At 44.8% G+C, this 23,407-nt stretch overlaps 1 protein-coding gene across 2 annotated transcripts; it reads left to right on the plus strand.

Annotated features, from left to right (window-relative positions):
• The first annotated feature begins 11,500 nt into the window (after nt 1-11,500).
• Nucleotides 11,501-13,616, plus strand: LOC132483684 (MORF4 family-associated protein 1). Of its 2 annotated transcripts, XM_060089248.1 has the most exons (3): nt 11,501-11,574; nt 11,693-12,127; nt 12,617-13,616. In XM_060089248.1, exon 2 carries the CDS (start codon nt 11,731-11,733, stop codon nt 12,112-12,114), a length of 384 nt encoding a protein of 127 aa, XP_059945231.1. In that variant the 5' UTR covers nt 11,501-11,574; nt 11,693-11,730; the 3' UTR covers nt 12,115-12,127; nt 12,617-13,616. The 2 variants fall into 2 exon arrangements, with proteins under 2 accessions (XP_059945231.1, XP_059945223.1); XM_060089240.1 differs by lacking the exon at nt 11,501-11,574 and having other exon boundaries at nt 11,581-12,127.
• Nucleotides 13,617-23,407: the final 9,791 nt, after the last annotated feature.

Raw genomic sequence — 23,407 nt, forward strand, 5'->3', positions numbered from 1 at the left:
TAAAGAAATTGTGGTTTATTTTCTTTGTTTGGTTACTAGGTTGAGCATAAAATAAAACAAAAAAAAATCTCTTGTTTTCCTCTGGCTTCCAGGTCGTATGTAATACATTAGAATCAAACAGACAAAAACTAACCCATTTGGAAATACATTCAAGGTTAAAGAACTTTTCAGGAAAAAACCCTAAGTATTAAAATTAGCTGATAGGGTAGCTTTTTTATTTGTAAGGCTGAGTAATCCAACTTGTTTAAGAACAAACACTTCAGTGCAAATGGCACATATCACAAGAGTGGTTGGCATCTGTATATTTAAAGGTAGAAGAATTTAGCAGGATGAATAACTATAAAAAGTGAGAGGGCTTCCCTGGTGGCGCAGTGGTTGAGAGTCCGCCTGCCGATGTAGGGGACACGGGTTCGTGCCCCAGTCCGGGAAGATCCCACATGCTGCGGAGCGGCCCGTGAGCCGTGGCCGCTGAGCCTGTGCGTCCGGAGCCTGTGCTCCACGACGGGAGAGGCCACAGCAGTGAGAGACCCGTGTACCGCAAAAAAAAAAAAAAAAAAAAAAAAATGAGAGAGAAGAGAAGGGAGTAGGTGACAAGTGTAAGGCACAATTTCTGCATTCAGATTTCTGATTTAGTTAGACTCTTTCGGAGAATGTTTTGTTTTGTTTTTAGAGACTTTTTTTTTTGGCTGCTTTGGGTCTTTGTTGCTATGCGCGGGCGTTCTCTAGTTGCGGCGAGCAGGGGCTACTCTTCATTGCGATACGCAGGCTTCTCACTGGGGTGACTTCTTTTGTTGCGGAGCACGGGCTCTAGGCTCGTAGGTTTCAGTAGTTGCAGCACACAGGCTCAGTAGTTGTGGCTCGCAGGGTCTAGAGCGCAGGCTCAGTATTTGTGGCACACGGGCTTAGTTGCTCCGTGGCATGTGGGATCTTCCCGGACCAGGGCTTGAACCCATGTCCCCTGCATTGGATTGGGGTTAGGGACTCTGAAGTTCGTGCTGCTTTCCCTGGTCAGTTTATTTCATATATGTTACTCTTCTTTTCAAACACAAAATTACATTATTCATGAAAGACTGCTTTTTAAATAATAAGACAATGGGTTGGTCAAATCTTTTGGGGGGCAAACTTGCTAGAGCCTGTGTGGCAAATACTAATTCACTTCATTTGTTGGAATAACCTGATTTATCAAACATTTGTGTTAGGCAGTGAGCTACGTAGATGAATGACTGTCCTTGAAGAACTTACAACATAATATATAAACAAATAGGAATTCTGCAGTGTACTGTGGTAAATGTAACTAAAGAGGCAAATACAAAGGACGATGAGCACAGAGACTGGCGTGATCGTGTGGCTTCGATGCAGAGGAGGGAGTGTGCAGTGAGATGAAGGGGTGGTCAGAACACTGGGTGATGAAGCCAGCAAGGCAGGTTGTGACTGAACCGCCAAGTCGCCATATACAGTGGAATTAGGACTGACTTAGGTGCAGGTATCAGGAACTCAGGTCACATTCGTCTACAAGGGGGGATTTATTGTCAGGAGTCTGACTTGTCTGACGTTAAGACTCCAGGACAAGGATGCAACTAGACCCAAAGAAGAGCTGGGATTGAGGACTCAGTCTCCTACCTCTGGGCTCAGCTTTGCTGCCCACCTTCATTCTCTCTCTGTCTTATAATTGGATTTCTCCACTCTTCTGGTTCACTTGGCAGAAAACATGGCCAGTAACTGCTTCTGAGCTTTTGCATGCTGCAGGCATCCAAAGAGAAATTGACTGAGGGTCAGTCCCAAGTCAAAATGTCTAGGGTGGCCTGGCTAGAGTCAGGTGCCTGGCCCAAGATCAATAGACAAGAAAAGATCAATTACGGAATTTCCACATTTGGAGGAGAAGGAATTTTGGGGAAGGGAAAGAAAAATGAGAATAGCCACACAAAAACATTTGAGCTTTACTATTTAGGCAATGGGTAACTAATGAAAGCATTTAAGCAAGGTAGTGAGTGAGACCATCAGATTTATGCCTAAAATTCCAGTGGTGAGGGGAAGGCTATGTGGGAATGGAGACATGGTGGCCAGTTTACTGTTATAGCCTAGAAGAAAGAACTTTCAGTGGGAAGTTGACAGAAGAATATACCATACAGCACTTTTCTTCTTCTGTCTGGCTTATTTCACTTAGTATGATGCCCTCCAGATTCATCCATGTTTTCACAGATGGCAGGATTTCCATCTTTTTAAGACAATAGGGACTTCCCTGGTGGTGCAGTGGATAAGACTCCAAGCTCCCAATGCAGGGGGGCCCGGGTTTGATCCCTGGTCAGGGATCTAGATCCCACATGCATGCTGAAACGAAGAGTTTGCGTGCCACCACTAAGGAGCCCGCCTGCCACAACTAAGTGCAGCAAAATAATGAATAAATATTTTAAAATGAATGAATATAAAAAAACAGTAATATTCCTCTGTGTATGTGTGTGTGTGTGCATGCACACACATGTATCACATTTTCTTTATCCATTTATTTGTCATTGGGCACTTAGGTTGTTTCCATACCTTGGCTATTGTGAATAAAGGCTGCAATGAATATGGTAGTACAGATATCTCTTTGAGATAATGATTTTGTTTCCTTTGTACACCCAGAAGTGGGGTTGTTGGATCATATGATAATTCTATGTTTAATTTCTTGTGGTATCTCCATACTGTTTTCCATGGTAGCTGTACCAGTTTACATTCCCAGCAAGAGTGTACAAGTGTTCCCTTTTCTCCACATCCTTGCCAGCATTTGCTGTCTCTTGCCTTTTTGATAATAGCAATCCTAACAGGTGTGAGGAGATATCTCACTGTGGTTTTGATTTGCATTTCCCTGATGATTAGTGATGTTGAGCACCTTTTCATGTACCTGTTGGCCATTGGTATTTCTTCTTTGGAAAAATGTCTATTCAGGCCCTTTTCCTATTTTTAAATTATTTATTTATTTACTTTTGCTATTGAGTTGCATGAATTCCCTGTATATTTTGGATATTAACTCCTTATTGGGTATGTGGTTTGCAACTTTTCTGTGATTCCATAGGTTGCCTTTTAATTTTGTTGATGGTTTCCTTTGCTGTGCAGATGCTTTTTAGTTTCATGTGGTCCCACTTATTTATTTTTGCTTTTGTTGCCTTTGCTTTTGGTGTCATGTAATCATTTTCTTAAAGAAGGTCCACCATGTGAAAAAGATGTCAAGTCTCCCAAAACCCGGATATTCACCTGAAATGAATATATTCATTCTGTAGGATACTTGAGATCCACAAGTGGTTTATTAGTGTTCCCAGCATTTATTTCTGCCAGTCTCTGTGCCATCGCATCTGCTCTAGGTTTGGCTTATTGACAGAGAACATCCAGTTTCTCAAGGCAGCAATTCATAAACTTCTTATGCAAATGTAAGATTAGTAAATGTTGTCTGCTTTGTGGAATCTATTATCTCATTATGTATCCACAGACGCTGTATAGCACGCATTTAAAAATTCTGAAAACTCTGGGAGCTTAATCACAAATGGTCATGTGTGTCATAAACTAAACAAGGAGGCACTCCCTAAGCCTTTGTCCTTCTTCCTCTTCTCTTCTGGCTGAACACCCTTTCCCTTTATGATCTCATCTTCAGAAGGCACTTGATTCCAGAACGTACTTCCAGGGCCTTGACTTTGCCCCCGAATTCCTGTGGGCCATCTTCCTTTGTAGGTACCAGTGACACACCCAACTAAACAATATCCAAATTCATAATCCTCCTCCCTAAACTTACTTTGTTTCCTGTGTTTCTTCAAAACCTCCAGGCTCTGTTTGAGGCTTCCTTTCCTTCACCTCCCATATCTAGTCTTCCACCAGGATCTACTGTTTCCACTGCTTCTGGTCCTTGCATTTGCCCTCTTCTTTCCAAGAGGCCGCAGACACTGCACATAGACTCTGAGGTCCGGCTATGTGGGGACTGAATCCCAGATGTTCTAACAGAGTTGAAACCTCTCAAGGCTTCACTGTCCTCTCATTTTTAAAGGGGGCTGACGATAACTCATGGGGTTATCGTGAGAATTAAATGAATTACTATATGTGTAGTATCTAGTGTTGTGTAACAAATTTCTCCAAAGCTTAGTAGATAAAACCACACTTGTGTTATCTCTCGCTGTTGCAGTGGGTCAGCAGTGGAGGTGCTGTCCAGCAAGGCAGTTCTGCCTTGGGTCTCTCATGAGGCTGCAGTCATCTAACAGCTGGGGTTGGAACAGCTGGCACTCCTCCGGATCTCCTGCTGTCTGGTATCTGCACATGGTGGCCTCAGGGTAGCCAGACTTCTCCTACAATGGTTGGAGGTGCCCAGAGCCCAAGATACACCTACAGAAGCCCCAGTGTCTTTTCTCACTTAGCTTATAAGTCCTGCTCTATTGGTCTTGAATGGTGATCACAAAAACCTGCTGGGGTTGAAGAGCAAGAGACAAACTCCAGCTGTGCGTGGAGGCCTGTTAAAACATTTGCGAACCTTTTTTAAAACCATCACAGAGAGTGACCATGAAAATGTTTTGTACCATTCAGATGACTCACTGCTTATCTCATGGCAGAGTCGTTAAAAGATTTGAACTGAAAGATGTGCTACACATTTTTCTTTCACAAAAAGATATGATTCAAATTATTGACCATTTCTATAATGACAAGTGTCTAGAATATATTTCATGCTAAGGAATACGCTAACTTAATAGTTATTTTTAGGAAAAAAACACACTTTATCTCTTCCTGGTGGGTGTTGGAAATGTTTCCATGTGGTACGCTATTCTTTCTAAAGTCTGTGTCACCTATAAAAATTCTCCTGTCTGAAGAAATAGAAAACATGAACAGACCAATCACAAGTAATGAAATTGAAACTGTGATTAAAAATCTTCCAACAAACAAAAGTCCAGGACCAGATGGCCTCACGGGTGAATTCTATCAAGCATTTAGGGAAGAGCTAACACCCATCCTTCTCAAACTCTTCCCAAAAATTGCAAAGGAAGGAACACTCCCAAACTCATTCTATGAGGCCACCATCACCCTGATACCAAAACCGGACAAAGATACTACAAAAAAAGAGAATTACAGACCAATATCACTGATGAATATAGATTCAAAAATCCTCAATAAAATACTAGCAAACAGAATCCAACAACACATTAAAAGGATCATACACCACGATCAAGTGGGATTTATCCCAGGGATGCAAGGATTCTTCAATATATGCAAATCAATCAATGTGATACACCATATTAACAAATTGAAGAAGAAAAACCATATGATCATCTCAATAGATGCAGAAAAAGCTTTTGACAAAATTCAACATGCATTTGTGATAAAAACTCTCTAGAAAGTGGGCATAGAGGGAACCTGCCTCAAAATAATAAAGGCCATATACGACAAACCCACAGCAAACATCATTCTCAATGGTGAAAAACTGAAAACATTTCCTCTAAGATCAGGAACAAGACAAGGATGTCCACTCTCACCGCTCTTATTCAACACAGTTTTGGAAGTCCTAGCCACGGCAATCAGAAAAGAAAAAGAAATAAAAGGAATACAAATTGGAATAGAAGAAGTAAAACTGCCACTGTTTGCAGATGACATGATGCTATACATAGAGAATCCTAAAGATGCCACCAGAAAACTACTAGAGCTAATCAATGAATTTGGTAAAGTAGCAGGATACAAAATTAATTCACAGAAATCTCTTGCATTCCTATACACTAACAAAAAAAGATCAGAAAGAGAAATTAAGGAAACAATCCCATTCACCATTGCAGCAAAAAGAATAAAATACCTAGGAATAAACCTACTAAGGAGGTAAAAGACCTGTACTCAGAAAACTATAAGACACTGATGAAAGAAATCAAAGATGACAGAAACAGATGGAGAGATATACCATGTTCTTGGATTGGAAGAATCAATATTGTGAAAATGACTATACAACCCAAAGCAATCTACAGATTCAATGCAATCCCTATCAAATTACCAGTGGCATTTTTTACAGAACTAGAACAAATATCTTAAAATTTGTGCGGGGACACAAAAGACCCCGAATAGCCAAAGCAGTCTTGAGAAATAAAAACAGACCTGGAGGAATCAGACTCCCTGACTTCAGACTATACTACAAAGCTACAGTAATCAAGACAATATGGTACTGGCACAAAATCAGAAATATTGATCAATGGAACAGGATAGGAAGCTCAGAGATAAACCCACACACCTATGGTCAACTAATCTATGACAAAGGCGACAAGGATATACAATGGAGAAAAGACAGCCTCTTCAATAAGTGGTGCTGGGAAAATTGGACAGCTACATGTAAAAGAATGAAATTAGGACACTCCCTAACACCATACACAAAAATAAACTCCAAATGGATTCAAGACCTAAATGTAAGACCAGACACTATAAAACTCTTAGAGGAAAACATAGGAAGAACACTCTTTGACATAAATCACAGCAAGATCTCTTTTGATCCACCTTCTAGAGTAATGGAAATAAAAACAAAAATAAACAAATGGGGCCTAATGAAACTTAAAATCTTTTGCAAAACAAAGGAAAACATAAACAAGACAAGAAGGCAACCCTCAGAATGGGAGAAAATATTTGCAAACGAATCAATGGACAAAGGATTAATCTCCAAAATATATAAACAGCTCATTCAGCTCAATATTAAAAAAACAAACAACCCAATCCAAAAATGGGCAGCAGACCTAAATAGACATTTCTCCAAAGAAGACATACAGATGGCCAAGAAGCACATGAAAAGCACTCAACATCACTAATTATTAGAGAAATGCAAATGAAAACTACAATGTGGTATCACCTCACACCAGTTAGAATGGGCATCATCAGAAACTCTACAAACAACAAATGCTGGAGATGGTGTGGAGAAAAGGGAACCCTCTTGCACTGTTGGTGGGAATGTAAACTGATACAGCCAACATGGAGAACAGTATGGAGGTTCCTAAAAAAACTAAAAATACAATTACCATATGACCCAGCAATCCCACTACTGGGCATATACCCAGAGAAAACCATAATTCAAAAGACACATGCACCCCAGTGTTCATTGCAGCACTATTTACAATAGCCAGGTCATGGAAGCAACCTAGATGCCCATCAACAGATGAATGGATAAAGAAGTTGTGGTACATATATACAATGGAATATTACTTGGCCATAAAAAGGATCGAAATTGGTCATTTCTAGAGACATGGATGGATCTAGAGACTGTCATACAGAGTGAAGTAAGTCAGAAAGAGAAAAACAAATATATATTAACGCATATATGTGGAACCTAGAAAAATGGTACAGATGAACCAGTTTGCAGGGCAGAAATAGAGACGCAGATGTAGAGAACAAACATATGACACCAAGGGGGGAAAGTGGCGGGGTGGTGGTGGTGGTGTGATGAATTGGGAGATTGGGATTGACATGTATACACTAATATGTATAAAATAGATAACTAATAAGAAAAAAATTATGTCTTTAATTAAACTGAAGTATAATTCTGACAAAAAAAAAAAAGAGACCATTATCCTCTAGCACAGGTTTCTAAATGACAGACATCTGTAATGTTCCCAAAATTATCTGTAAAACCCTTTGTTTCTTCATAAATCACATGCGTGTAGAAGTTTCAAAATGTCATGATGAAAAAGTAAAACAGTTTTTAAAAGTTAAAAAAAAATTTCTCCTGTCTGAGCATTTTGAAGGTTAGAATTTTTCATTCTGTTTAAAATTCTTCCAAATTAAAACTTACACTAGACTTTGGATCCATTTGTTAAAATGCAGCAGTTAGTTTGCAAGAACGAATTGGGGAGATGGATTTCTAGCAAATGATTTCCAGTAAAAAACCTTTGCATATCTGGTGGGTGGAATTGAGAACTCAGCATCAGGGTTTAATAAGGCTGGTGGATGATCTTCTTCTTCTATTTGGACCCAAGGATCTTTGTGAGGTTTGTTTTTTTTCTTCTTAACTTTGGTAGTCATTAAATGCAAGTATCAACATAAACTGGATTTATAAGTAGACCTTTGCCTTGCTCTATCATGAGGTGTTAAACCAAGGTTTTCAAAATAATGAAGCATATTTAATCCCAACACTTTCACTGAAAAATATTATCAGCTAACTAGGCCTATGTGTGTGTGAGAGAGAGAATAAAAGACTTTTTAGGACTATGTGAAAAGAAATAATTATTTAAAACTATTAAAACTATTTACTTCATCTCATCCCTTAAATTTCTATTTTGTGTATGTTAATCTACTTAGTGTTACCAGTACAGATTATGACTATAGTTTTAGATGAACCAATGAACATGTACTGGAAGTGTTACTGCACCAAACTTGGGTCCACTCACCTGTGTGCAGTAAAGCCAAGCTACTGACACCAGCTTGTGGTGAAGGAAAGTGCAGCGTTTATTGCAGACGCCAAGGAAGGAGTCCAGGGCAGCTAGTGTTTAAAAGACCTGAACTCCCCGAAGCCTTTCAGGGAAAGGTTTTTAATGACAGGGTGAGGGAGAGGGGTTGTGAGCTGTGTGGTCAGCTCGTGGACATTCTTCTGATTGGTTGATGGTGAGGTAATTGGGAGTCAACATCATCAACCTTCTGGTTCCAACCGGTCTGGGGTCTACAGTGCTTCTTCTAGGGTCAGCTAACTTCTTGCACCTGGTGGAGGTTTCAGGATCTGCAAAACAGCTCAAAGAACATGGCTCAGAATATTATCTATAGCCCTTGAGGAGGAACTAAAGGTCCTTGACTTTGTTGAATGGCTAAAGTATTATTATTTTGTCTGGCTTGACTGTTTTCCTTTTTTTCTGCATTTTCTCACTTCTCTTATTAAATTTATTCTTTGACTAAAGTTTTTATACAAACAAAAGGCAGGTGGAGGACATGGGCGGGGATCTATTTTGGGAAGGCCTCATAGGGTCCTGCTCGGTCACAGGAGTGCTGGTCACACACTTTTTCTGATAAGGGAATCTGGTCTGAAGAGTTTGAAGACCACTGAGGTACACACTTCCGTCAGCGTCTGTGAAGTGGCCTGAGCCGATGGCATGCGTGTCCTCTTCAGCTTCGTGGCTTTGTGGCTATGTGTCTCTTTGCCACGTGGGAAGAGGCAGAGGCAGGATCTTGGGGGTTCATGCTAGGCATCCTCCCCTCGATTCATCCCCCCCTAGGATATTACAATGGGAAGGAGGAGGAACCACTTTCAGTAATTCCGCTGATGGTAGTCTTGATTACATATAATAATCTCCACATCTTCGCAGTCAGTATCTAGTCTTTGAATGTCATTTGTGTCTTCCACAGTTACCCTCTTTCCCAAAGTGTTCGCCATTTGAAAATCTCTCATATCCTTAAGTGATTCCTCTTGATTCGTTAATGATTTGGCTCCAAGGGCTTTCAAGAGGAAAAATATTCCTGATGTGATGTTTGAGTCATGCTTGGTGAAATGAGCAATTCATGCCCAGCACGATGCTAGAGCAATACCACGTTAAGACTTTGGTGAGAACATGTGTCTTCTGGGAATTTTGTTACATGAAAGTAAAAATGAAGTCACTCTTTTAACTCCTTTGCTAAGCTTAAAAAAAAAGAAAGCAGCCTTTCTTAATTTCAATGAACTTAAAATACCGAAGTCCTCATCTTTTTCTCTTGTATCTGATGGCAAGAAGCTTGGGTTCCACCAGCTGAACCTGGACAAGACCCCTACAAGCCATGTTACAACTCCCCCGGCCTCAGTTTCTCCATCTGCAAAATGGGGCCAATAATGGGTCTATAATAATACCTGCTCCCTTTTATGCCTTAACACAGTTATTATTAAATTGATTTATGCTAATAAAACCCTCTTAGAAGTGTGATACTTCTTTCTTTTTCCATTGACGAAATCGTTTCTAATACAAACTTCTCTGCTTTCTATTGTATTTTGTCTTGTGGGAACCATCATCCCTGCATTTCCCACAGCCAGAATCTTTTTTGGCCGTAACAATTGAATTCAGATCCGCTACTCCCGATGTCGGATATCCTCCACTGCAGAAACAAGACAAACAAAAATCCCTCAGACTCTTCCAAACTGGTTGTGTCAGTTTGGAGTTTCTGACCAGCGCAGAAGGCCTTGCTCAGGTTACATCTCGTTACTGTCTTAAAGGCTGTTTCCCTCGGAGGTTACCCATTAACACTGGGTTGCACAGGCAGGACACTCTCACCCTTGCTTCCCCTGGGGTCTCAGGACTTCTTACTTCAGCCCAGTTTTTGGAACTTGGGCAACAGCAGCTTCCTCTGGAAGGGGGAGGTCCCGGGCTTAAGTGGGTTTCTATTTTGTAGGCCCTTCTCTGGGTCACCCTCTCCTATGTCCTGCCCCTAGCAAGTTCTCTTTACCCTTTAGGCGGCTGCTACAGAGCCCAGGACAAAGGAGCTTTCTGAAGCCCCATGAAAATTTTTGAGACCTAACAAAAAAAAAGGGCGGGGGGATTGACCCCAAAATATGAAAATAAAACAAAATTAAGAATCATTTAATTTGGACTTCCCTGGTGGTGCAGTGGTTAAGAATCCGCCTGCCAATGCAGGGGACACAGGTTCAAGCCCTGGTCCGGGGAGATCCCACATGCCACGGCGCAACTAGGCCTGTGAGCCACAACTAGGCCTGTGAGCCACAACTACTGAGCCTGCACTCTAGAGCCCATGAGCCACAACTACTGAGACCTGCGCACCCAGAGTCCATGCTCTGCAACGAGAAGCCACCGCAATGAGAAGCCCGCGCAACCGCAACAGTAACCCCCGCTCGCCTCAACTAGAGAAAGACCTGCACGCAGCAATGGAAACCCAACGCAGCCAAAAATGAAATAAAAATAATTTTTTTTAAAAAAAAGTGAAAACAAAATAAGCCAGTAAGACATTAGGGAGGGGTCCAGTCGTGGTAGTAAACAGGATGGGGCTCTCAGCGATGGACCAGGATGTCACAGACTTTGAGTACACTATTACGTAGGGCTGTCCCCGTTTACTGTGGAAGACAGCGTTGACATCTTCAAAAGATGGAAACCCTTTAAGAGCAACCCTTTAGGAGGAGGGAGCACCAGAAGGGCTCACCTCCAAAGCCAGGGTGGCGGACAGGATCAGCACGAGGGTGAAGCGGGAGGGGCAATATGAGAGGGCGCGCGTACGCGCGTGGGGTAGCCGTTAGGCGTACCACAGGGGTAAAAGGGGAGCGGGGATAAGGGAGCTCGTGCGTGCGCGTCCGCGCGTGCGTGAGTAGCGGAGGCGAGCAGCACGGGGTGAAGGGGGAGGAGGATAAGGGAGCTCGTGCATTCACGTCCGCGGGCGCGTGGGTAGCGGAGGGGCGCAGCATGGAAGAGAAGGAGGAGGGGAGGAAAAGGGAGAGCGTGCGCGCGCGCGTGGGTGTGGGTGTGTGCGCGCGCGGCCGTGGTAGAGCGGATTGCGTCGCCCTCTATTGACGTGCGCGCGCCCGCACCTAGTTCTACCAGCGGCGTGACCGTAAAGAGGCACGGTGGTGTCGTGAAAGGGGCCGCAACACGCAGGGCGCTGGTTGACGGCCGCGACTCCATTTTGTCCTCCGGTTCTTTGCTCGTAAGTCGCTTGTTTCCGTGGCTTCTGTGAGGCGAAAAGTTTAAAAGGGGTAAAAGTTTTAAAGAATATTCTGGAAGTGTGTTGGTAAGCATAGCGAGTCTCCATTTTCTCTCTGCAGCCGACTTGCATCCTGCGGTTCCGGAATAGCGGGGAAAGATGCGGCCCTTGGACATCGTGGAGCTGGCAGAGCCGGAGGAGGTGGAGGTGCTGGAGCCCGAGGAGGACTTCGAGCAGTTCCTGCTCCCGGTCATCAACGAGATGCGCGAGGACATCGCGGCGCTCACCCGCGAGCACGGGAGAGCCTACCTGCGGAACCGGAGCAAGCTGTGGGAGATGGACAATATGCTCATCCAGATCAAGACGCAGGTGGAGGCCTCGGAGGAGAGCGCGCTCAACCATCTGCAGAATGCGGACGACGGAGTCGAGGGCAGAGGGACCAAACGGTGCGAGAAGGCTGAGGAGAAGGCCAAGGAGATCGCGAAGATGGCAGAGATGCTGGTGGAGCTGGTCCGGCGGATAGAGAAGAGCGAGTCGTCCTGAAGGAGGGTCGGCGGTAAGGCGGGGACCGGCGGGAGCCGCACGGGGGTCCCAGGCGTTGCCCGACGCTTGGGTCAGCTTTGGGGACATTTATTTACTAATGATCCACGGGGGATGGGAGTTGGGAGAAGAGAATAAAAGCGTGCTCAATTTTCATTTTAGGAGGTGTTAGTAGGTACCGTTTATTTTTGTTACGTCTCTGGTAATTTGGGGGAACAGATTGGTTGGTTGGTTGGTTTTGACTTGTATGTGTTTGGTTGAAACCAAAGGTCACGATCGATAGGATAACTGTAGGGTAATAAACAAAATCACAATATAGGCCATTGAGCAAAGGGGGGTAGAAATACAGAATTATCAGAGGGAAAGCCATTATTGGGCGATTCCAGATTTTGCTGGAAGACTGGAAGGGGTCAGATGGCATCCAAAAGAGGTGGTGTCCTGCGAGGCTGAATTTGTGAGGGTTTTCTCACTTCCTAATGATGAGTTTCTCCCAATTGCACTTTAGGTTTACAGCCAGTGGATTCTGGTCAACTGATGGAGATTGGCTGACACCCTGGAGAAGCTGAAACCAGAGAGCCTTTTGTTTTCTCTTTTTTTCTCTGTCTACACTCTGTCCTCACACTACGTTTCTGCTATGGTCTGTGGTTAATGACCTCAGTATGAGTTTTGACTGTTAAATGTTTTTGTTTGGGGAGGTAACTTTGATTTGGAAAATGCTCTCACAAGAATTAGGGCCTAGATTGTAAGCTCTCGCAGCAGTCACATTTGTTCCTGGGCTTTCGTTATTTCTAAATTTTTGAGGTGCTTTGCTCTTTCTTGTGTGACCTGATAGCTCCCTGGAACTTTGGGTCTGTGTGTAACAGATGAGACTCAGTTGGAGTTCTCCAGCTCTGAAGGTGTTGAAGGAACTGCATTATTTCTAGAAGACGACTCCATGCAGCGATTGCTAACGAAGCTGAAGAAGGGACCAGACTTCAATTGGGAATGAGAATGGGGCTGATCTGGCTAGGACTGATGAATCAGAAGAAGGGCTGCGGGATGGTATTGTGTTTGGGGACTTTAATTTCTATGTGAGACCAAAGGAGGAGAGATGTATTTTGTTCAAATTTTAAGTTTTATGCGGCACGCTGATGTAACTTGTCTGGTCAGATTGTTTGGACAACCTAACTCAGCTTTATGTGACATGGAACCTAGACTAGGAGACGAGATAGGCCTTGGTATTCTGTGTAATCGATGTAATATCCTGATGCATTTCAGGGGATTCTGGACATAAAATGGAAGCGATATTTGCAAAGGCCCTTGAGGGTCTGGGGAAGAAAAGCAAGGGCTGTCTGTTTTGGACCCTAAACTGGACAGGGACTAGGTGTCTTCAAGATTCATAAGTTGTCTAGCTGTAAGTTCATTTCAGTAGCAGACCTGACAAGTATTTGAGGTCAAAACCCTACCGTGTGTTTAAAAAAAATTTTACCATGTTAATAAAAGTATTCATTTGCTTGAAAAGACAAGGCTTAAAAGGTTATTGACTGAGAAATATTGTTCTTTAAAAATGAAATTTTTCTCCTTGAATGTTATCTTTGCTAAATGGGGGGGTGAATTTCTTATGGTTTTGGAGGCTCTCAGTAAGCCTTGATGATAGGGAAGGTTCATCTCTGCTTGCTGCTATGGAAACTGGCTGAGGACAGAGCATGCAGTTGTTCCTCCTATCAGCAGTGGGTTGGTTCCAGGACCCCCTCCTTCCCACAGATACCAAAATCCAGGGCTGCTCAAGTTCGTTATGTCAGATGACATAGTACAGTCGGCCCTCCAGTCCTCTGTATCTACAATTCTGCATCCTGCAGAACTTAACCTGTATGCTAATTTTCACCTTAAAGTCTGCTTCCTGGGAATCCAGCTGATAGCAAGTGTGAAACAATAGTAACCATGTGTCACAAGCTAGATACCATGTCTTAGAGCACTGGTGGGGGGAAGGCAAGGAAAGCATTTCAGAGCAAGTAACTGGTGAACTTGGCCTTGAAGGATGGGTACAGCTTCCAAGGAGGAGGAGAGAATGAGGGACATCCCACACATAGGGAACAGTAGGAGAAAAAGCCAGTAGTGGGGAGGCGTGGATATGATGAATAAAGAACCAGGAAAAACAACCACCAAAAAAGCTGCATTTGCCAAAACTAGGACCTATGCTAAGTAGACTACACTTTGTTTTTATTTCACTAGTTTTCCAGTAATTCTTTTTTTCTGTCTCAGGATACCACATTTCATTTGGTAATTTATTTTTAAAAGATGTAATACAAATGGCACAGAATTCAAAAGAAAAAAAGTGATCCCCTCCTCTCCCTAGCATCCCAGTTCCCCTTTAGGAAGACAACCATTCACCAGTGTCTTGTATATCCTTGCAAATATTGTGTGTGTTTGCACATGTACATATATAACTCTCTCCAACCTTTTTTGTACATAAGTAGAAACACACCTGTGGATGTTCTTTTTGTTTTCCCACTTAAAACTAGTTTGCAAGTTAACCCTAGCCAAACATCCAGACCTGCATTCTTTTTTTATTGGCTGCATGTCCTTCATTGTACTATAAGTATTCAGAGGTGATTCTTACACACCCAAAAGTTTGAGAACTATCATCCTAGATTATTTTCACTCCTTAATTTCTCTTTCTTGCAATTTCAGTAACAATTGCAATGCAGCCAACAATGCCCAATTTCCCCAGCTTCTGAAATCAGTCTTGGCTTGCTAGCAGTTGGAGGAGCGATTGAATCTTGTGTTTTCTAAGCAAAGAATGTGGTAAGGCTCCATTCTGAGAGGCAGTCTTACAGGGCTGTATAATATTAAATTGAGTCTAGCTAGAGTTGCCAGAATTTTTATTACAGATCCGTATGTCCCTCAAGGGCCCCAGGCTCTCTCCGTGTCCTGGCTGTTCAGAGGTAGGTCATGGACAGCTGTGCAGAAAGGCCTGTTGCGGTTCTTGGACAGGTTCCTGACACAGCAGAGGCCCCATGAAGCTGAGATCTATCTTTGCTCCAATGTGACAAGTGTCCTCTTGTATCAAAGCGCTATTACAGAAAGAAGCATGGGGGCTCTGGGAGCGTGGAGGTCTGGAGAGGCATTCAGGAAGAGAGAAACGATATATTATGTAACAACCTCTGATGCGACACGGATGGAGGCTAAGTGTTCAGAATGCTCAAAATCTTCTCGTCCCCCACTTGATCAGAATCAGGCCCGGGAGATCACAAAGTAGTGCTAAAGAGGCTTCTGCATCTGGTTTCATCAGCTGAGATGACCCCTGGGAAGAAAGCCAATTTAACTCTAGTGGACACTACAGTAGGACTGGCAACAGCCAAGGACACATTCACCTCTGGGGCCGGGGGCGTGGGGAGCATTAGTGAAAGTCTGACTCCAGGTGAAGGGAGGTGAGTCTAAAGTGTTTTTAACCTTGCCAAAGATAAAACCTCGGGAGTCCAGGGGGCTGGGAAACAGGAGACCTGGCTTTCAGTCAGCCTGCTGCTCTCTGTGTGATCTTGGGCAGGTACTGGCTTGTCTCTGAGGTTCATTTCCAACCCTGGCATTCTGTATGACTTCTAGATAAAGCTCATCTGCGGTAAAAATGCCGTAGGTATCATGAGTGCTGTTCACCAAATAAATTCCAATTCCTCATCTTTCACACGTTTAGTCAGATTGTACTCCCTAGCCCCCCGGTGGTGGTGGTGGTGGTGGGGTGTGTGTGTGTGTGTGTGTGTGTGTGTGTGTGTGTGTGATTCTAACTGTGAATTGTGAGGGAAAGTAACATACAGTCACATCCAAGCCACAGCCTCTTAACGTGAGACCCTCCAAGGTTCCCTTCTGGCACAGGGACCAACAACCTTCAAGATGGTGGTTGATCATCAGCCTGTGTTCCTTGCCAACTAATGATGAACAGGTAGCACCAACAAGGAAAAACCTTCGTTGTTTTAAGTCACTGAGATCTGGGTATTTTTTGTTAGGATGACACAACCTAGACTGAGATGACATACTTTCATCCTTTTCCTATCCTGTGTTTTGATGAAAGGCTTGTCCTTCTGTCCTTCTCTCTGAGGCCTATATCCTCACTTTTCATCACATGTCCCACTAGCTCAGGGCATTGTCTGAAAAATGATCTTTCTTACTCATTCATTCGTAGCTGTTTGCTCTCCTCTGCCCTCTTTTTTTCTGTGTGTGTGTGGCCGTGCCGCATGGCAAGTGGGATCTTAGTTCCCCGACCAGGGATCAAACCCGAGCCTCTTGCATTGGAAGTGCGGAGGACCACCAGGGAAGCCCCTACTCTGCCCTCTAATGACTCCAAGGCAAAAGAAAGCCCAAATTCACCCTCCTCCTTCCAGGCAGCAGATAAACACAAGATTCCACCATCTTCCAGAGATAAGTGGGGATTTGTTATCTGCTTAACACCGTAGCCAGATAACTATAAATCAGCCAGATAACTATAAATGCAAACAGGGCTTGCTTCAGTCGCTGCCCAAAGTAAGACCCTCACCTGGTCATTTCTATTTCCCCCTTCTCTGATCCCCGTAATGCTCTGTAGTTCCTTTCTCCTGATTTATATCCCTATTCCTCCTTCCTTCAAACTCTCTGTGATTCACAAATCCTCCCATTCTGTTATTCCCAAACTCACCTGTATTTCTTGCCTCTTCAAAGAACGTTTCTTTACCACCTGTAACAGTTGAGACTGGACTCCCCCAAGCCGTGGACTTCCCTGCAGCCTCACTGGTGATGGTCCCTAGCAACACCCAAATGATCAAGGGCTGCATTTTTTTTAACATCTCTTTATTGGAGTATAATTGCTTTACAGTGTTGTGTTAGTTTCTGCTTTATAACAAAGTGAATCGGCTATATGCATACGTATATCCCCATATCCCCTCCCTCTTGCGTCTCCCTCCCACCCTCCCTACCCCACCCCTCTAGGTGGTCACAAAGCACCGAGCTGATCTCCCTGTGCTATGCGGCTGCTTCCCACTAGCTATCTGTTTTACGTTTGGTCGTGTGTATGTCAATGCTACTCTCTCACTTCATCCCAGCTTACCCTTCTCCCTCCCCGTGTCCTCAAGTCCATTCTCTGCCCCTAGTTTCTTCAGAACCACTTTTTTTTTTTTTAGGTTCCATATATATGTGTTAGCATACGGTATTTGTTTTTCTCTTTCTGACTTACTTCACTCTGTATGACAGACTCTAGGTCCATCCACCTCACTACAAATAACTCAATTTCGTTTCGTTTTATGGCTGAGTAATATTCCATTGTATATATGTACCACATCTTCTTTATCCATTCGTCTGTTGATGGACACTTAGGTTGCTTCCATGTCCTGGCTATTGTAAATAGAGCTGCAGTGAACATTGTGGTACATGACTCTTTTTGAATTATGGTTTTCTCTGGGTATATGCCCAGTAGTGGGATTGCTGGGTCATAGGGTAGTTCTATTTTTAGTTTTTTAAGGAACCTCCATACTGTTCTCCATAGTGGCTGTATCAATTTACGTTCCCACCAACAGTGCAAGAGGGTTCCCTTTTCTCCACACCCTCTCCAGCATTGTTTGTAGATTTTTTTGATGATGGCCATTCTGACTGGTGTGAGGTGATACCTCACTGTAGTTTTGATTTGCATTTCTCTAATGATTAGTGATGTTGAGCATCCTTTCATGTGTTTATTGGCAATCTGTATATCTTCTTTGGAGAAATGTCTACTTAGGTGTTCTGCCCATTTTTGGATCGGGTTGTTTGTTTTTTTGATATTGAGTTGCATGAGCTGCTTGTATATTTTGGAGATGAATCCTTTCTCAGTTGCTTTGTTTGCAAATATTTTCTCCTATTCTGAGTGTTGTCTTTTCATCTTGTTTATGGTCTCCTTTGCTGTGCAAAAGCTTTTAAGTTTCATTAGGTCCCATTTGTTTATTTTTGTAAGGCCTGCATTTTTGACAGAGAGGAGTGGAGGGGGAAAAAAAGGGAAACAGGAGTAAGAGGTTGGGGTTGTGTTGAGGGTGTTATTGCAGCCATGACCGTGCACAGTAAGTGGATGCTGGGGAAGTGCAGGGCAGGGGAGCTGCAGGAGAAAGCCGTTCAAGGGAGCTGAGGGCCCAGTGAGGTTTTAAAAAGGGTGCCGGGCTTCCCTGGTGGCGCAGTGGTTAAGAGTCCGCCTGCCGGGCTTCCCTGGTGGCGCAGTGGTTGAGAGTCCGCCTGCTGATGCAAGGGACACGGGTTCGTGCCCCGGTCCGGGAAGATCCCACATGCCGCGGAGCAGCTGGGCCCGTGAGCCATGGCCGCTGAGCCTGCGCATCTAGAGCCTGTGCTCCGCAACGGGAGAGGCCACAACAGTGAGAGGCCCGCGTACCGCAAAAAAAAAAAAAAAAAAAAGAGTCCGCCTGCCAGTGCACGGGACATGGGTTCGTGCCCCGGTCCGGGAGGATCCCACATGCCACGGAGCAGCTGGGCCCATGAGCCATGGCCGCTGAGCCTGCGCGTCCGGAGCCTGTGCTCCGCAACGGGAGAGGCCACAGCAGTGAGAGGCCCGCGCACCGCGATGAAGAGTGGGCCCCGCTCGCCGCAACTGGAGAAAGCCCACACACAGAAACGAAGACCCAACACAGCCAAAAATAAATAAATAAATTTAAAAAGGGTGCCAGGGGCTACCCTGGTGGTGCAGTGGTTAAGAATCCACCTGCCAATGCAGGGGATACGGGTTCAAGCCCTGGTCTGGGAAGAGCCCACATGCCGCGGAGCAACTAAGTCTGTGCACCACAACTACTGAACCTGCGCTCTAGAGCCCGCGAGCCACAACTACTGAGTCCACGTGCCACAACTACTGAAGCCCGTGCACCTGGAGCCCATGCTCCACAACAAGAGAAGCCACTGCAATGAGAAGCCCATGCACCACAACGAAGAGTGGCCCCGGCTCGCCGCAACTAGAGAAAGCCCACATGCAGCAACGAAGACCCAACGCAGCCATAAATAAATAAATAAATAAATATACTTATTTAAAAAATAAAAAGGGTGGTAGCGACTGTAGTGAAAGCGATGGAAGGATGGGGTCAGAAAAGAGGAGGGCCGAGCAGATTGGGGGCAGTAACAAGCCCTAAGTCACCCTTGGGAATGAGTGGCCAAGGGGCATGGAGTTGCTTATTGGATATGAAGAGGCCAAGGACCCGGGGGTCCAGGTGTGGAATGGTGGCCATGTGAGCGTGGAACTCACCTAGGATGATGGCGGCAGGATATGGGGTGGGGGGGAGGGCCAGGAGCCAGGTGGGAGAGCCTGAAATTAATGAGGGGAATCCAGTGGGTTGGGGGAGGGGGGTGGAGGATGACAAAGGAAGAGGGCGTTCAAATGAACAGCAAGCGCTCCAAAGGCATGTCACATTAGACAAGAGGGAGGACAAGGGTAGTGTAGCCACTGCCAGGGGAGGAGGCTGGCCCCAACTCCTGAGCATACGTGAGGAACGCAGGGAAATGAGCAGCTTTCCCTCCACAGGCCTGAGTAGAAAGTTGGCCTAATTCTCTGTGGACAGTCCAGCAAGCAGCAAGGTGGGGTGGAGGGCGGGAAGCCAGGCACAGGCTAGCAATGGCTCACTATCTCCTACAGGCCCAGGAGAGGGTTTGGGGGTGGAGAGCATTATGGAAACTTGTCATAAGATTTAGCACCCTAGGCTGACTCTTACTTGCTTCATCCACGGGAGAAACAGGAGTGACAGGCAGTGTAAGTTTAGTCCTGAACTTAGTCTCTGAAGGAGGATGGGCATGGCCTTGGCATGCCCGTGGTTGAGCCAAAGAAGCAGCAGCTGAAGGTCGTCCCTCAACTATGCTGCTTGAGTAGCTTCTTTGAAGGAGGTCAAAGAGGCCACCACGACTGGTCATTTGGGGTTGAAAATGGCAAGGGTGTCTGCACCCCAACCTGAAACAGTTATAAGAGACGGCTCCAGAAGAAACCGTCCTCCAGATGAGATGAGACCGAGGCCCCAAGATCTTTTTCAAGCATCTCCTTTAAAGGTTCTTTCCCAGACGGTGAATGCCAGCCAAGCAGCAAAGACCAGATGATAACTGTCACCTTCCTATCAAAGCCACTTGTTCACATGGACACCACTGAGCTGAAAGAACCAGGAAGGACAGGGCACAGAGACCACTGAACGAAAAACCAGAGTCTTCATGAGATTTTTGTCTGTGATTACCTGTGCACTGGAACTGACTGAAAGTACACAGACAGGAGGCATCGTAGGGTATTGAAGAAATTACATTGCCAAAGGAATTCCAGGCCAGGTGTGGCAAATCCTGCGGTTGTCCAATGTCTGGAGGAACTCCTGAGTCTGGCGCTTGCAGCAGCAGGAAGCAGGCTTCCAAAGCTGCGTTTCCAGGACTTCCTTGGTGGTGCAGTGGTTAGGAATCCGCCTGCCAATGCAGAGGACACGGGTTCAACCCCTGGTCCAGGAAGGTCCCACATGCCACGGAGCAACTAAGCCCATGCGCCACAACTACTGAGCCCACGTGCTGCAACTACTGAACCCTGCACACCTAGACCCCGTGCTCCGCAACAAGAGAAGCCACCACAATGAGAGGCCCGCACACCACAATGAGAGGCCCATGGACCGCAATGAAGAGTAACTTCCCACTGGTTGCAACTAGAGAAAGCCCACGCGCAGCAACAAAGACCCAACGCAGCCCCAAAAATTAAATAAATAAAAAAGTCTTCTAAAAACAACAAAAAAAAGCTGTGTTACCCCCAAAAGGGTGCACGTCCCAGGGCATATTTCATACATGGCCTGGGAAGATGAGAGACAAGGAAGAGCCTCCCTTAGATGAAGTATGGGAAGCAAAAGCCTTCTGAGGTTCTTAGTCTAGTTACGTTATAAAGTTGAGAGTGGCCCTGTGTGCTGGAACGCTTAAACAGGTCAGCTGCCATCACCCCATTTTTTCACACAGTGCTCAGGAGACAGGCTTCCAACAGGTCGCTCTGAGGCCAAGCTTATTTGGCAGAGAGGGAGTCTGTGAAGTCCCAGGCATTTAGGTCTGCGTGGGTGGGACTAGGACAAGGTGGTGGTTAGGGGTGGACAAGTGGACGAGGCTCAGGGCCCGGTCCGCCCACCCCCAACTTTAATCAGAGCAGTCCAGTATTTATCTGTTTCTAGGTAGTAGCTGTGTGGCCTTGGGCCACAGCACGTTCCTGTGTGCCAGATACCACTCTAAGTTCTTGAGGTGTATTGGTCATTTAATCCTCACACAATCTAGGAGGTAGACAGATACTATCCCTGCTTTATAGATGAGCTCAGGTAATTTGCTCAAGATCACAGAGTAAGTGACAAAGCCAGGACACACACTGGGCAACTTGAGTCCGAGCCCAAGTCCTTAATCTCTACCTGTTTGTCTCCCAACTGACATGGGGTTGCTCACACCCTCTCATTTTCTCTTTTCCTTCTATTTATCTCCCATGTTGGCCTCTGCACTTCCCCTCTGGCCCTCTCCAGTTCATTCTCCACAGAGCAGCTGAGTGATCATGAAGTACACATCTTACCATGTCAGTCCCCTGCTTAAAAACCTCAGTGGCCCCCATTTCTCTTGGGATAAAGGCCAAGGTCCTTACCCTGCTCCCTTCTCATATTGGGCCACTCTCCTGTTTGTTCTCTGCTGTCAGCCACTCCGTTCTAGTTCAGGCCCTCAGGGGCTCTGTGCCCTGTCCCGCCCTGGGGTCTTTGCACACGCTGTTCCTCTGCTTGGACAGCTCCACACCATCCTTCCCCTACCACTACCCCTGTCCTACGTGACTCCTGTTCATCCTTCTGAACGTAAATGTCTCTATAGAGAAACCTCACCTACTACTGTCTGAGAACATCAAGCCCCCAGGGGATATCCTCTCACAGTTTGTCATGACTTTTTACGATAAACAGCATTTATCATGGTCTATGATGATTTACTTGTGGGATTATTTGATTAATATTTGCCTTTATGCTAGACTGTGAGTTCCTTGGGTTAAGGAGCTTCTTTGTCTTAACAGTGTACTTCAAGCACATTGTCTGGTTTATATTAGATGCTCAATAAATATTTGGAGAATGAAAAAAAAAAAAAGGAAGAGCCTCCTTGAATAGTTCCGCTTAGGGAGCAAAAGCAGGAGGTGCTGCATGGGCTGAGCTGGGGCTTTGCCCTCCCGCCTGTGGACTTTAAGGGCTCCTGTCAGCTAGAGGTGCTATGTGCCCCCCATTCTTCCCTTTTCTGAATGCAAGTTGTATACAGATGTTTTGTACCAACTCCTAGGCAGGTGGTTTCCCCTAAAGGGAGCGATCCAAGAGAGACAGAGAAAGCACAGGTGAAAGCTGCAGTCTTTTTTTTTTTTAATTGCACCAAGCGGCTTGTGGGATCTTAGTTCCCCAACCAGGGATTGAACCCACGCCCTGGACAGTGAGAGCGCAGAGTCTAACCACTGGACCGCCAGGGAATTCCTGAAAAGCTGCAGTCTTTTGACAACTGGATATTACAAGTGAAATATACCATCACTTCTTCTGTACTCCTTCAGCAAGTAGGGCCCACGCTCCAAGGAAGGGGAATCAAGTTCCCCCTCCTGGGACTTCCCTGGCAGTCCACTGGTTAGGACTGGACGCTTCCACTGCAGGGGGTGTGGTTTCGATCCCTGGTCAGGGAACTAAGATCCCGCATGCTGCATGGCGCAGCCAAGAAAGAAAAAGTTCCACCTCTGGACAAGGGAAGTAGCAAAGAATTTGCAGACATATTTTTAAAACCACCACTGATATTATCATTACATTCCAATGAAATGTTTTTGAAACATCATAGATTTAAAAGAATCTAAAGATAAATTATCAGCATTACTAGTAGAGGTTAGCAAGTTTTCTAGAAACAAAATCAATATCTAAAAGTCAGTAGTGTTTCTATTCAACAGAGGAAGTATATTTTCTTTTTTTTTCTTTTTCTTTCTTTTTTTTTTTTTTTGGCCGCACCGCGCAGGGATCTTAGTTCCCCTACCAGGGATTTAACCCGGGCCCTTGGCAGTGAAGCCTTAGAGTTCTAACCACTGGACCGCCAGAGAATTCCCCAAAGAAATATATTTTCTAAAAGCTATCACTTGTAATACCCAAAAAGATTTTTTTATTTTTTCATTGAGGTATAGTTGATGTATAATACTGCGTTCGTTTCAGGTGTATAGCAAAGTGATTCAGTTATATATATATTTTTCAGATTCTTTTTCATTATAGGTTATTAAAACATATTAAATAGAGTTCCCTGTGCTATACGGTAAATCCTTGTTGCTTATCTATTTTATATAATATATAGTGGTGTG

Source organism: Mesoplodon densirostris, chromosome 1, assembly GCF_025265405.1.
Source record: "Mesoplodon densirostris isolate mMesDen1 chromosome 1, mMesDen1 primary haplotype, whole genome shotgun sequence".
Taxonomy (NCBI): Eukaryota; Metazoa; Chordata; class Mammalia; order Artiodactyla; family Ziphiidae; genus Mesoplodon; species Mesoplodon densirostris.

Coding starts and splice junctions, on each gene's coding strand:
- LOC132483684 (XM_060089248.1), top strand. CDS start 11,731: ATGCGGCCCTTGGACATCGTGGAGCTGGCAGAGCCGGAGGAGGTGGAG.